The sequence below is a fragment of the Oncorhynchus nerka genome, unplaced genomic scaffold, assembly GCF_034236695.1.
Source record: "Oncorhynchus nerka isolate Pitt River unplaced genomic scaffold, Oner_Uvic_2.0 unplaced_scaffold_1252, whole genome shotgun sequence".
NCBI classification, from domain to species: domain Eukaryota; kingdom Metazoa; phylum Chordata; class Actinopteri; order Salmoniformes; family Salmonidae; genus Oncorhynchus; species Oncorhynchus nerka.
In genome coordinates this window covers 81,541-96,998 of record NW_027040087.1, presented here as the reverse complement: position 1 = coordinate 96,998, position 15,458 = coordinate 81,541, and the positions used below count along the sequence as shown (strand labels likewise).

Sequence of the window (15,458 nt, the reverse complement as noted above, 5' to 3'; positions counted from 1 at the left end):
TGCAAATAAATATGTGGAACCCAACTAACGCTGTGCCTTGGTCCGTCCATTTTAACGAGCGTGACACTGCTGGGACTACACATACGATACATGTATTTGAACATGACTGTAATGACTGAGTGAATTTGGATAAAAGTGTCTGCTGGATGGAAAATATTATTACATACCATTATAAACTGGGTGGTTTGGGTCCTAGATGCTGATTGGCTGAAACAGCATTTCAGAAGTGTATACTGTATATCAGACAATATACCACAGGTATGATGCAAAAATACTTGTTTACTGTTCAATTTATGTTGGTAACCAGTTTATAATAGCAATAAGGTACCTCAGGGGATTGCAGTATATGGTCAATATACCACGGCATATTCACTCAAGAACAGCCCTTAGCCGTGGTACAGTATATTGTCCATATACCACAAACCCCTGAAGTTTGTTATTGCTATTATAAACTTAAGCAATAAGGCCTGAGGAGGTGTGGTATATGGCCAATATACCATGGCTAAGGGCTGTTCTTATGCACAACACAACACTGAGTACTTGGATACAGCCCTTAGCCGTGGTATATTGGCCACATACCACAAACCCCCGATACAAGGTTTTATTTATATTTATACAAGGTTTTTGTCAAACTTGTTCTGTTCATGTCTTCTTGTTTATGGGTTTGTTGTGTTCAGGTCTTCTTGGTTCTGGTTTTGTTGTGTTCAGTTCTTCCTGGTTCTGGGTTTGTGGTTCTGGGCCTTTGTGTTCATGTCTTCTTGGTTCTGGGTTTGTTGTGTTCAGGTCTTCTTGGTTCTTGGTTTGTTATGTTCAAGTCTTCTTGGTTCTGGGTTTGTTGACTGTACTGTAGATCCCAGAGGCATCCACCTCAGCTGCTTGTGCTGCTGCTGGTCTGAGGAGAGAGAAACAGAAATGAAACAAAGGAACCCTATACCCTTTATAGTGCACTACGTTTGACCAGGGCCGATAGGGCTCGGTTAAAAGTAGTGCACTAAATAGGGAATTGAGTGCCATTTGGAACTCATCACTCTCTCATTATAGTCATGTCATGGTAATTGTCTTGAAATGTCCATTGTTGGGTTGGTAGATTAAGGAAATGACATCACTAGTAGTCACTAGGGGTCAACTGTTTTGCGTATTGATGACATCCCCTACAATAAGCAGCAGCATATGAATGACCTTAATGCAGAATATGGTCACAGGGGGGCAGCAGTGAGGCGGTTACATTTCACAGCAGTTTATTGCAGTCCTCGTCCTGTTTATGGTATTGAGGCATGAATTACCTTAAAGCAGAATATGCATTATTTATGACATCATCATTGTCTACTCCTCCAATGAGCACATGGCCGTAACTACATATGAGGACACCGAATGTTAATTTTGAAAATAATAATAATAGCCTAATACATATACTGTACACAATAACGAAAATGAATAATTATGAATAAATGAAAAGTAATAAAGAAATGAACATCTATATATTGCTCCCAGTGTTGTTCAAAGCTTATTTTCTTGATCTGACTAATCTCTCCTGCCTCTTTGTGAACGATTGGAATCATGAACTGTGATTTGTTCATTATGTTGGTCCCCGGATCTTCCTCCCTGATTTGCTTTTCAGCAGCACATTCACCATTCTCTCAAACAGCTAATTCCACTTCTCGCTGAACAGGCCGAGGGCGACGTGAAACCAAATACCCCAACTAGCAGATAGCTCTGCTGACAATCTGTTTGCGAGACACCGAACAAAAGGCATTTAAATAAAAAAAATCTATCTTGCAACTCCTGCCGCTTCTACAGACATCCACCAAACAAAAACATCACTCTCGGAGAATGACTGGTAAGTAGTCGCTCATAGACATGTCAGTCAGGTCGGGGGCATAGCTGCCAGCTGACATTTCTATTGCAGTAACATTGAAGGGGTCTGGTTAATATTACTTACACGGAACCCAAACCGGCTTCGCGCCATCGTGCATACATTTATTTTCTCCCCCTACACCAAACGCGATCACGACACGCAGGTTAAAATATCAAAACAAATTACATTAATTTGGGGACAGGTCGAAAAGCATTAAACATGGATGGCAATTTGACTAGTTAGCTTGCACTTGCTAGCTAATTCGTCCTATTTAGCTAGCTTGCTGTTGCTAGCTAATTTGTCCTGGGATATAAACATTGAGTTGTTATTTTACCTGAAATGCACAAGGTCCTCTACTCCGACAATTAATCCACACATAAACGGCCAACTGAATCATTTCTAGTCATCTCTCCTCCTTCCAGGCCTTTTCATCTTTGAATTTATATGGTGATCGCAGCTAAACTTTCATAGTATTACCATGAAGACCAGCAAAAAAGTTAGTCTTTCAGTCACCCACGTGGGTATAACCAATGAGGAGATGGCACGTGGGTACCAGCTTCTATAAACCAATGAGGAGTCGCTCCTTGGCGTGCGGGATCAGTGTGGGTGCTATAATTTAATAACATGGATTTCTACATTTATTTTGTGACGCACACACGATGTGTCCAGTCTGGTAAGCATGTTAGCCAGCTAGAAGGATGAAGTAAGAAGCTTACGTTAAATGGAGCCTACCTCAGCAGGACAAACCATACACTACTAAGTCCTTTACAGAGAACAGGCTACTGAGACAGACAGTGATGTGGGGCTCAGTGGAGAGGCTGAGGCAGGCTGCAATGCAGGTAGAAGTAGAGGAGACCAAGAGAGAGAGGAAGCAAGCAGAGAGAGAGGTTTTTACAGTGGTTCCCAAACTTGGGGTCGGGGCCCCATGTGGGGTCCCCTGAGAAAATCTGTACTAATCTAATCAAACACTTTAGGAACATAAAATAAATATGTTTCAATATGAACATCTCCACAGCACCTATCTTCCCTATATAGCTATATATATATAAAGATATGTTTCAATAGAATATGAACACCTCCACAGCACCTATCTTCCCTATATAGCTATATATTTATAAAGATATGTTTCAATACAATATGAACACCTCCACAGGACCTATCTTCCCTATATAGCTATATATTTATAAAGATATGTTTCAATACAATATGAACACCTCCACAGGACCTATCTTCCCTATATAGCTATATATTTATAAAGATATGTTTCAATAGAATATGTACACCTCCACAGGACCTATCTTCCCTATAGTTCTACATTATAATACTATCAACATGTAAACAATACAGTTCTAAAAATGTCACATGTTTTTATTTCTTCTCTGATTAGTGTGTCAGTGTGAATCATTTCCCATATTTCCTCCCTTTCAGGTGTATAACATTACAACAGTATAGCTAATAGGTTATGTGTTTGTAGATGGACTGAGGTGAATTAACCCTCAGCAGCCAAGGTGATAATGGACTGAGGTGAGAAAACCCTCAGCAGCCAAGGTGATAATGGACTGAGGTGAGATAACCCTCAGCAGCCAAGGTGATAATGGACTGAGGTGAGATAACCCTCAGCAGCCAAGGTGATAATGGACTGAGGTGAGATAACCCTCAGCAGCCAAGGTGATAATGGACTGAGGTGAGATAACCCTCAGCAGCCAACGTGATAATGGACTGAGGTGAGATAACCCTCAGCAGCCAAGGTGATAATGGACTGAGGTGAGATAACCCTCAGCAGCCAAGGTGATAATGGACTGAGGTGAAATAACCCTCAGCAGCCAAGGTGATAATGAACTGAGCTGAAATAACCCTCAGCAGCCAAGGTGATAATGGACTGAGGTGAAATAACTCTCAGCAGCATAGGTGATAATGGCTGGGGTCATTTTTGCTTGTTTTTTTTCTGTTTTCCAAATACCATTTAAAAGTGTTTTAATTGTGTAGAAATGCAGTAAATGAGATTCCCTTCCCCCCCCCCCCCCCATCCAGATTAGGTTGTAAACAAGCTTCTCCTTTAATGCTGTTTGTTCACAATGTTCTAGTATTGACTCTATGTTGCTGTAATGGCAGAATATGCTCACTGGGTGGCAGAACTGGGAGGTTGAATTTCACAGCAGCGTAGTGGACATCTTGGTCCTGTTTCTGTGGTTGATGCAGCTGGACGGTGGAGTACAGAGGCACTTCCTGGTTTTTGGAGTGAGAGAAGTGGACGCTGGCGTAGTGAACATCATCCTGGTCGTATGTGGACTCTGTCTGTGCTGCAGTAGGGGTCATGGCCATGTTTGAGATGTTGTCATACACTGGACTAGAGTCTCCCTGATGGAGAGAGAACAGACAACATGAGGAGTGGAAATGTTCCACAAAGAATACACAGTCATCACAGTCACCTTCTGATTCCAACAGACTCACCTGTCCATCATCTGCTGTGTCTCTTGTGTTGGAGGTGGATGTGGAGTTCTTCTTCCTGTTTTGTACATGAATGAATGTATGAAGATATCAATCAATCAATTAATAAATTAAGTTACTTTTATTTATTTTTATTGAACCGTTATTTAACTAGGCAAGTCAGTTAAAGAACAAATTCAAATTTACAATGACTAAAGTGAAATTATATAAAAATATATGCAATCTCACTCACCTGAACCACATGAGTCCAGAGAGACAGAGGATGAGAACCAGAACAACAACAATGATTCCTACAGCTGCAGTCAGAACTGATATTTGTTTCCCTATAATATAATATGGATGATATGAGGACATGTCATGTTCTTATAATCTAAAATCTAACACATTATAGAATATCACCACAATACGTGTTAATACTTTGGGATCTTATAATACTTGTGACATCATAAGCCAAAACATAATTATAAACCAAAGTGTAATCAGTCAAAACACAATGATTAAGATCAGCTTGAAACCTGTCAATTTGTATTGAAGTATTGAAGATGTAACTTTACCTGCTACAATGATCATCAGAGCTGTAGAGTTCATAGATCCTCTTCCATTCTGGGCCTCACAGTAATATTCTCCTCTGTCCTCAGAGATGATGTTAGTGATGCTGTAACTCTGTCCTGATGCTTTTGGTGAGTTTACGTTCTTCTTGTACCAGGTGTATTTGTCCACAGGTGGGTTGGCATCACTGCTGCAGGTCAGAGTCACTGAATTGCCCTCCACTATTTCACCAGAGGGACTGACTGACACTGAGATGTTCTGTGGAGCGTCTGGTAAAGGAGAATTCATCAGAGGGTCATAAAGGTGTAATTACAACCTCACATGACATATCAACATCTGTGAAGCCAGACTATTAAGAATAGAATCCACTAATACAAAACATGAACAGGAACACATGTGATACTGAGCTGGACTTTACTCACATTTCACATCCATGTTGATAGACTCAGACCTCCCCATCTTAATCCCATTCCAGGCCTCACAGTAGTTCTCTCCAGTGTCAGAGGACTTGATAAGATTGAAGACAAGATGAGGTCCTGTGTTCCCGTAGGAGACAGACTGATAGCCATTCTTCTTGTACCAGGTGTAACTCTGCACAGGTGGGTTGGCATCACTGCTGCAGGTCAGAGTCACTGAACTGCCCTCCACTATTTCACCAGAGGGACTGACTGACACTGAGGTGTTCTTTGGGTCATCTGGTGTTGAAGATGACGGAACAAATAACAAGTCACATAACATGTAAGCCACCAAGAGATGATGTAAATTAATATATTAGTATATTACACTGACATGTAGAACCATGTATTACAGAGATGATGTAAATTAGTATAGATTAGTATATTACACTGACATGTAGAACCATGTATTACAAAGATGATTTCAATGACTTTCACTGTAGATATATCAACACTCCATGTACTCACATCTGACAGTGAGAGTCTCTTCTGGAGAGAGGATTCTCTCTAAGCCTTCTACAGCACAGGAGTAGTTCCCTGCATCCTCACTGCTGACTGGGTCTAGGATCAGGCTGTTATAACTGGTGACTGGGTCTAGGATCAGGCTGTTATAACTGGTGACTGGGTCTAGGATCAGGCTGTTATAACTGGTGACTGGGTCTAGGATCAGGCTGTTATAACTGGTGACTGGGTCTAGGATCAGGCTGTTATAACTGGTGACTGGGTCTAGGATCAGGCTGTTATAACTGGTGACTGGGTCTAGGATCAGGCTGTTATAACTGGTGACTGGGTCTAGGATCAGGCTGTTATAACTGGTGACTGGGTCTAGGATCAGGCTGTTATAACTGGTGACTGGGTCTAGGATCAGGCTGTTATAACTGGTGACTGGGTCTAGGATCAGGCTGTTATAACTGGTGACTGGGTCTAGGATCAGGCTGTTATAACTGGTGACTGGGTCTAGGATCAGGCTGTTATAACTGGTGACTGGGTCTAGGATCAGGCTGTTATAACTGGTGATTGGGTTGGTCAGACTTTGTCCGTTCTTGTACCAGATGTAGGTGGGGTTGAGACTGACTGTACATTTGGTTCTACATCTCAGTGTGACTCTCTCCCCCTCTGACACAGACGTAGGATCCATCTCCAACAGGATATCTAAGAGGAAACATCAGTCATATTTGACTCCAGACTGGCTTGTCATGTGATTAGACTTGTCCTATTACAGTAACAACTGTAGGTGAAGTATTACCTGTGACAGTCAACATCACACCAGGAAGACCAGAAAATCTCCCCTCTTCTGTTGTTATTATTCTGAATTTGTATTCAGCCGAGTCCTTCTCTGTCAGGTGTGTTATTGTCATGGTGTGGTGGTTCTCTGTGTTCCTATTGTACTGCACACGACCTGCAGACTCTGGATATGACCTGACATCTACAGGGTGTTTCTGTGTAAACCAGAATGAACCTTGTTCTATATAACTAGTGGGATGAGTGTAAGAGCAGGATATGTTCACTGTGGAGCCCTTCAAGACACAGATTCTCCTCTTGGTGTAAGTCACCCTCCAGCGGTTGTGACCCTGAACACCTGAAAATACATTAAATCGATTTTTTTAACACATACCTTGAAGTAAGACAATTGCCTTACTTTGTTAAAAAGAAAGGTTAGCTACAAACTATCCCAATGGATTCCAGACTCACACACTGCAGGAGAGCGGAGATCCTCATGGCCTTTAACAGCACAAGAGTAACTTTCTGTTTCAGAACTCCAGACAGAGTGTTGTTGGGAAGTGAGCCAAGCAAGAGACTGTCCAAAAGACAAGTCTGGGCATATATTTATTTTATTTAAAAAATGTGTTAATTTTCACTGTGGTCTTTTATACTACATACAGAACCATGTAAACAATGTGTTCACTAAACTATTTATAACATTAACATTTTAATGACCTACCTTGCCCTTCTGAGTTCTGTATATAGAGGTCAAAGTTCCATGATGTTATTCAATTAGAACCCATTCAATTTACACACCCATGACCATCACTCCTCATCAGCTGCATCAAAGTGGTACTGAAGGTTCAGTGTTCTAGACTAGAGCTCCACCTACTGGCATCTCAACATTACTGCAGCCTCCAGTCCTCATTCATTTGGGAAGTAATGGGAATAAAATGAATGATGTTCCTGTCATTCCAAGATATTGAGCCCTGCCCATGTCTCTTTGCTTAATAAAGGGTTATATTTTGTGCCTAAAACCCAGTGCAACGATTTTGATGTTAAGGTAGACATGTTCAAGTTTTTTAGAAATATCCGTTTAAGGGAATGCTTTAGCTCCCCTAATTCTGACTTTTTTATTAGACCAATCGCAGAACAGCTCCCCTCCTTTGTAAAGGACACCTATCATTGAATCTCTTGATCCTCTCCCTGAGAATATCTTGTTAGTTACTTTTGACGTTGAGTCGTTATACACAAATATTCCACACGAGGGCGGTATCGAAGTTATGGAACATTTTCTTCCGCAACGTGACCCTAATGGACTACCTTCCAGTGCATGCATTATAACATTGGCTGAAATAGTAGTCACACATAACTATTTCATGTTTCTGAATGATTTCTTTATTCAGACGATGGGTACTGCTATGGGATCCCCCATGGCTCCTAACTATGCTACTTTGTATGTGGGTTACATGGAGAAACAGTCTATTTTCAATCCTCTCAAAAATGTTTTCTTGCCTAACATCATTATTTGGAAACGGTATATTGATGATATTTTTGTTCTATGGAGGAGTGATGCAAAACAGCGCCAGGCGTTTTATGCTTTTCTTAACTCCTGCTCTGATCATTTGAGATTTACTATGCAATCTGATACACGTCAAATCACTTTTCTTGATCTTCTGATCTTGTGTGAAGATAATGTTCTATACACTGATCTTTACAGGAAGCCTACTGATCGTAACAGTTTGTTGAGGGCTGATAGTTGTCAACCACTTCCCTTGAAAAATAGTTTGCCCTACAGCCAATACTGTCGAATCAAAAGAATTAGCAAAGAAAAATCAGATTTCGACAGAAATATGGCTGAGACACAAAGAAAGTTCAAGGAGAGTGGCTACAAAATGATCAGATTAATATTGCCATTGAGAAAATTCTAAAAAAGACGCATTCTTGTGTTCTAACTACCCGCTATTCAAAGCGTTCTGAACAAATTAAGGGAATTGTTCACAAACATTGGCACATTCTAAAATCCGATGATAGTCTCGGTAATGTGTTTTCGGTCCTTCCCTTGGTCGTATTCTCGCTGGGCAGAAATCTCAGAGACCAATTGGTAAATTCTGATTTACCACCCCAAGATATTCCTGAACAACGTCTATTTGCGCCCCTACTGGATGGAAAATACAAATGTAATGGCTGTGCTCAATGCAATGGCACTTATAAATGTAGATCCTTCAAACACCCACAAACAGGGAAACAGATCCCAATTAAAGGTGTTATCACGTGCTCCACAAAGGCAGTTATTTATCTTATAACTTGTCCTTGTGGTAAAAATGATGTTGGTAAAACAAAGCGCGAATTAAAAGTAGGTATCTCAGAGCATCGTAGCACCATTAGGTGTAAAAACTTTACTTACCCAGTTGCGGCCCACTTCTTGGAGGCAGGCCACTCGATTTCGTCTCTGCGTTATATTGGCATCGAACATGTCACCCTGCCTAGGAGAGGGGGTGACCTTGATAATTCATTGTTAAAACGAGAGGCTGCCTGGATCTTTAACTTAAAGACCCTTGCTCCCTTCGGTCTCAACGTAAACTTTGATCTGAAGCCATTCTTGTGAATATTGTGACTTTGCCATTGTAACTGTTTAGAAGCTTGTGTAGTCAAAGTAATGTATGATCGTATGCTATCCATTTGTTGTTTGGATGCTGTTCTTTGTATGCCATTTTAATATTTGATAATTAACCAATGATATTAGGCCACTCTTGGCCATGATTACAGACACCTGTGTCTTTTGACACTACATAACCGAGTCATCCCACAGTGTTTGTGATTACATCCTGGTGAAGACAGCTTGGTTGTCGAAATGTTGGTAATTACAAGTTTTCTACTCCGCTAGCCAGCACCTCGCCTAAATAGGTGTGCGTTTCTTTTTCTTCTAGATTGTTCCTGTCATTCCAGCCATTATAATGAGCCCATCCTCCTGTATACCAGCCTCCTCTGTTGTACAGTACTGGTAGAAGCTGTATCTAGGAGAGGCAGGAATGAACATCACCATAGCCTGCTGTACTGACTGTGTGGTCTATGGTAGTCTGCTGTCCATTCATATTGCCATTAGGTTATCAAAAGCAATGTACAGTCTTTGTGCATATATTTTACCTATGGGTGGTCCCGGAACCAAACCCATAACGTTGTAGGTGCCATGTTCTACCAACTGAGCCACAGAGGAACATATTCTGTATGGTCTAATGTGCATATATAGATTTCTGAAATTATTCAGGAGGCCTGTGAGAGGACAGACAGCAAAGCAGAACAGGAAATTGACAGTCAGTGTGTGCATCTAAACCAACAAAACCACAACCCACCATTACGGTGTCTCATGTTAATACTACTCCTAAACACAACCCACCATCACTGTGTCTCATGTTAATACTACTCCTAAACACAACCCACCATCTCTACTACTCCTAAACACAACCCAACTTCACTGTGTCTCATGTTAATACTACTCCTAAACACAACCCACCATCTCTACTAAAACACAACCCACCATCACTGTGTCTCATGTTAATACTACTCCTAAACACAACCCACCATCACTGTGTCTCATGTTAATACTACTCCTAAACACAACCCACCATCACTGTGTCTCATGTTAATACTACTCCTAAACACAACCCACCATCACTGTGTCTCATGTTAATACTACTCCTAAACACAACCCACCATCACTGTGTCTCATGTTAATACTACTCCTAAACACAACACACCATCACTGTGACTCATGTTAATACTACTCCTAAACACAACCCACCATCACTGTGTCTCATGTTAATACTACTCCTAAACACAACCCGCCATCACTGTGTCTCATGTTAATCCTACTCCTAAACACAACCCACCATCACTGTGTCTATACTACTCCTAAAGCTCTTACGAAGCATTCATTCAATCACTCATAACTCTTACTTTAGGCCATTTTCAAAATGTCTCCACAACAATCTGTTGCTCTGAGAGCTTTGAAAATAGCATGTACAAGTCTTTATGTGAAACCACATGTACAACGTACATCCCAACTTTGTAGCAGACAATAAAGCTCAATGTATGTCAAAGGTGCCAATAATGTTGGTCGTGACTGTATATCCCACAATCTGATTTATGTGTAAAAATACATTTACACACACACACACACACACACACACACACACACACACACACACACACACACACACACACACACACACACACACACACACACACAGTTATTCTTGACCCTGTTATACTATGACAGTGAACATGACCCTATTGAATGGAGATCTGGGTGTTACTGGTAAACTCTACTGATCATGTTTTAAACATGTAAATGAATAAACTGAACTAAACTAAACACATGAAACCATAGTCCAGGATCAGTATTCACAAATTGTATCAGAGTAGGAGAGCTGATCTGGGATCAGTTTAGCCTTTTAGATCATAATTATGTGGACCCTCTGAGACACTTTATGAATACAGGCCCTGATGTAACAACCAAAACACAGTTCAAAATAAACCAACAAGTACAACGATACAGGAAGTCATGTGATGTTTGGCTAAAAACATCAAAACTAAAACTATATTTCAAGATATTGTCAAGTGTACTTACAGAGTGAAGTGAAAGAGAGAGGTCTTGAACAGTTAGTCAACTTACTGTCAATGCGTGGAAACAAGAAGTATTCTACTGTAAGAGTTAGTAGAAGCAGGCGAAGCCTGTTTGAGTTCTGTGGTTGACACATTTCAAAAGTAGCCTAGTCAGGGCATTAACATGCATGAACAGCATGTCACATACGGGATGTTACTGTATCTAAATAGAAAATGTGCTAAAGTCAGAATACTGTAGTTGCATTTCTTTATTTGAGGAGTGGACCTACATGTTTTACAAGAGACAAAATGTGACCCATTCCCATCACTCCTCATCAGCTGGTATTGAAGGTTCCAGAACAGATGAAAGGGGAGTATCTTTGGTTCCAGTGTTCTAGACTAGAGCTCTCCCTACTGACATCTCAACATTACTGCAGCTTCCAGGCCTCATATGTCCCTACTAGTGTGATGAAAATATACAAAATAGAAGGTAGAAAATGTCAAAAAATATATATAATAAAACAGTCACGTACGTAAAAGTACTGTGTAATTGGGACTTATGTTGAACTGGTGTTTTAATTGAGTGAACTAGTGATCTCAGCTAGCTTGTTAGCTCCATGGTGCTGCTGTTATTCAGTGATAAACAAGCATTTTTGTGCATCACACAGCTACTCTGAATGTACTGGATTGTGAACAATATGATGTGCTGCCGCTGAATTACAGCAAGACCCCATAGTTAGCTAGTGAGCTAGCTAGTTACCTGTCATCTAGCTATCAACATTAGCTAGCTAGAAACAACAGACAACAGTGAGCTGGCATTATGACAAGGCCAAGGAAATCTGCTCTGAATTTCCAGTGTGTGCTTGTGTGAAAGAGATGTGTTCAGCTCACTGATCTCTTCACTCCTCTTCACTTTGATTGACACTTCACACACTCATTATATATGTCCAGTGTTCTGTCTGGGATCTGTGGTCTGTGCCAGAGGACGACAAATGGGGTAACCCCCCACCCCCAAGCCTCCTGTTCCCTTTTAAAGTAGGGACACAGTCCCTCATCCTCTTCCTTAATCTTCATCATTCTCCTCCCTCTCTACTATCCAGTCGATGCGTGGTGGTCAGGGTGGTCAAGGTGTTCAGGGTTGCCATGGTTTCCTGTCTCTTCCTCTCTGGTCAGGCTTGTCTTTGAAGCAACACTTGTCACCATAGAAACAGCCGGTTGTCCTCCAGAAGAAACACTCGTCACCATTGATGGGAGCCATCCTCCTGGTCCTGGGAGAGAGAGAGACAAACAGTATGAAAACACAAACACCTGCACCTGGGCTAATGCTTCCTCCTTCCATCACTTTGTACATTTCAACAGTTAATATGAGTTGATTGGTAACACTTTAGAATAACTCATAATGATGTTTTGAATGACAGACGGATGTCTGTACCCTGTGGAGGTGTACTGGGAGGCTGAGGAGGTGTTGAGGCCTATAGAGTTGGTCCTCTGAGGAGAGGGAGGGGTTCTCTGGACCCAGCGGTCTGTGTACCTGATTACCAGCCTGGTGCTCTCCAGCTCCAGCCCCTGGACAGGAGGACAAACCGCAGGTGCAGTCCAAATACATACAATGGAAGAAATAGCATAGTCCCAAAAGTACAATTGAATTAATAGCATTGTCCCAAAGTACGATGAAACCAATAACATTATATTTGGTTTTATTACCGGCTTGTTTTTCATTTCCTGACAGAAAGGAGTTGAATCGTTGTACTTTTCTTTCTGTGTTGGACAATGATGATACTATTTATGTGCAAGACTCAAGCTCTACACTGAAGGCTCTTGAATCTGTGTGTCATGCAGAGACGTCTAACTCACCATTGTGATCTCTACAGTGCTGTCAGGTGGACATCAGTAGCAACACCCAGGCTCAAACACTGGTACATTCTTATTCAGAAGACCATTTAAGGAAAACTGCCATTTCATATATTCTCTCTTCTAGCATGAAATGAGAACACATACAAACTCAGATCTCAATCTGGTTTTATGATAACAGTACCGAGAATTAGAACCAAACATGGAAAAAAGCCCATTCAGCCCCTTGATCTTGGAATGTCTTTCCTTGGATGAGTTCAAAGGACAAATAGAGGAACAGGTTGTTGAGACATGTAGCTGTTTCTAGTTGTCAGCCCATGTCTCTAGTTTGCATTACCTTTTTTAAGCCCCCAAAGGCCGCCATTTTAAATAAGAATTTGTTCTTAATTGACTTGCCTGGATAAAATAAAGGTTAAATAAAGATTATCCTAAAAGTGCAATGGAACAAATAGCATCATCCCAAAAGTACAATAGAATCAATCGCATAGCCCTAAGCATGCACTGGAACAAATAGTATAGTCCCAAAAGTACAATGGAACCAATGGCATAGTCCCAAAAGTACAATTGAACCAATGGCATGGTCCCAAAAGTACACACTCCTTAAGTTCAAGCTAAAAATGTAAAGCACATCTCACATAGTTAAATGCATATGACAGCATTAATTTCATCCCACCTCTCACCTTTAGCCTCTCAAAGGTGCAAGTGGACATGTTGGGAGTCTTGAAGTTGACAGAGGCATATAATCTCTCTTGTCGAACTCTGATACTCTCTCTCCCCCACACCTACAGTAAAGAACATAGAGAGTATCAGAGTTCTACATTCTAACTATATCTCCCTCACCTACCGCACAGAATGGAGAAGGGGGAGAGGAAGGGAGGGAGAAAGTCCTGAGGGGGTGCTATTTGAGACGGCATATATAACCTATAACTGATATAGTCCTGAGGGTCATGAGAAAAGGTCCAACACTGGAATCCTGAGGGGAGGAGAGGTCCAACACTGGAATCCTGAGGGGAGGAGAGGTCCAACACTGGAATCCTGAGGGGAGGAGAGTTCATCCAACACTGGAGTCATGAGGAGGGGAGAAGAGTCCTCCACTGGTCCATCACTAGAATCCTGAGGAGGGGAGAAAAGGTCCAGAGGTCCATCACTAGAATCCTGAGGGGAGGAGAGGGCTAACACTGGAGTCACGAGGGGAGGTCTTCCCCTCAGGAAACATTGTAGCTAAACCTCACAGTAAATCAATGTTTGATATATAGCATGTATTTCTTTATTGTTGAAGTGTTTTGGTTAAATCAGAAATCAAACTACTGTAATAGTGGCTATGCTCCTTGTGGTGGGGTCTGGTAGTGCAGTCTGTGTATACTATGTCCCCTGTGGTGGGGTCTGGTAGTGCAGTCTGTATATATTATGTCCCTGTGGTGGGGTCTGGTAGTGCAGTCTGTATATACTATACCCCTTGTGGCGGGGTCTGGTAGTGCAGCCTGTCTTTACTATGGCGGGGAGACAGAGAGACAGACAGACACACAGACACATGTTTTTAATATACAATTTTAATATACAATTATAATGAATATAACATGTGCTTAAATGTATGTAATGTACTGATTACATTTTTTTAAATAAAAGAAAACAATATAGGATTACGTAATATAAAACATAAAAATAAGTAATAATGTCTGACAGCAATACAAAGTAAATCATTAAACACATCAGGAGAAACTTGGCCCAAAAGCTAAAAAAATTATAGAAAGCTGTTATCAATATTATCCACATTAGTTACTGAGGAAAGTAGTACTATTGATGTTATAAAACATCTGTATATGGCAAAACCCCATAGAAACAGATCAGAAATGTAATCTTAAACTACAGATAGGAAACAGATTAGGACACAAGAAAAAATATGGAAAAGGGAAAATCCCATTGAAAAAAAGCAGAAGCATAACCCATCCCATTTATCATCATAATAAGAAAATAACAAATATATTCCAGCATTTACTCAAAGCTAAAGTTCCTGGTCTGGAAAACCATCTAGATATGGTTGCAAGAGAATAGAGGTGTGAGGCCTGGCTTTGGATTGGAACCGTAGCTCTTTAGTCCAGCTTCTGTGGTGATTCTCTTCAGTCTAGATGCAGTGGTGATTCTCTTCAGTCCAGGTTCTGTGGTGCTTCTCTTCAGTCCAGGTTCTGTGGTGCTTCTCTTCAGTCCAGGTTCTGTGGTGCTTCTCTTCAGTCCAGGTTCTGTGGTGCTTCTCTTCAGTCCAGGTTCTGTGGGGGTTGTCTTCATTCCAGGTTCTGTGATGGTTCTCTTCATTCCAGGTTCTGTGGTGGTTCTCTTCAGTCCAGGTTCTGTGGTGGTTCTATTCAGTCCAGGCTCTGTGGTGGTTCACTATCTCTGATGGGGGATGTGTCACAGGGTGAGTCTCTCACATTCTGAACAAACACACACTGAATGAGCACTTTATACATCACTTCATAAAATGACACAAACAAACA

The 15,458-nt window shown here is 41.2% G+C and overlaps 1 protein-coding gene and 1 long non-coding RNA gene across 2 annotated transcripts; both read right to left on the bottom strand.

Moving 5' to 3' along the window:
- Nucleotides 1-589: 589 nt before the first annotated feature.
- On the bottom strand, nt 590-6,103 carry LOC135569026 (B-cell receptor CD22-like; the record flags this gene model as incomplete). Its single annotated transcript, XM_065015839.1, has 7 exons — nt 590-892; nt 3,979-4,213; nt 4,307-4,361; nt 4,536-4,626; nt 4,858-5,121; nt 5,275-5,547; nt 5,776-6,103. Coding segments are annotated over 7 exons (1,359 nt in total), but the record flags the coding sequence as incomplete, so codon positions are not given.
- A 112-nt stretch (nt 6,104-6,215) lies between these two features.
- LOC135569029 (uncharacterized) lies at nt 6,216-9,041 on the bottom strand. Its single transcript, XR_010462809.1, has 3 exons — nt 8,918-9,041; nt 6,554-6,886; nt 6,216-6,459 (listed from the first exon to the last, which is right to left on the bottom strand). It is a non-coding gene; the product is annotated as an uncharacterized LOC135569029 (long non-coding RNA).
- Between the last annotated feature and the right edge of the window lie 6,417 nt (nt 9,042-15,458).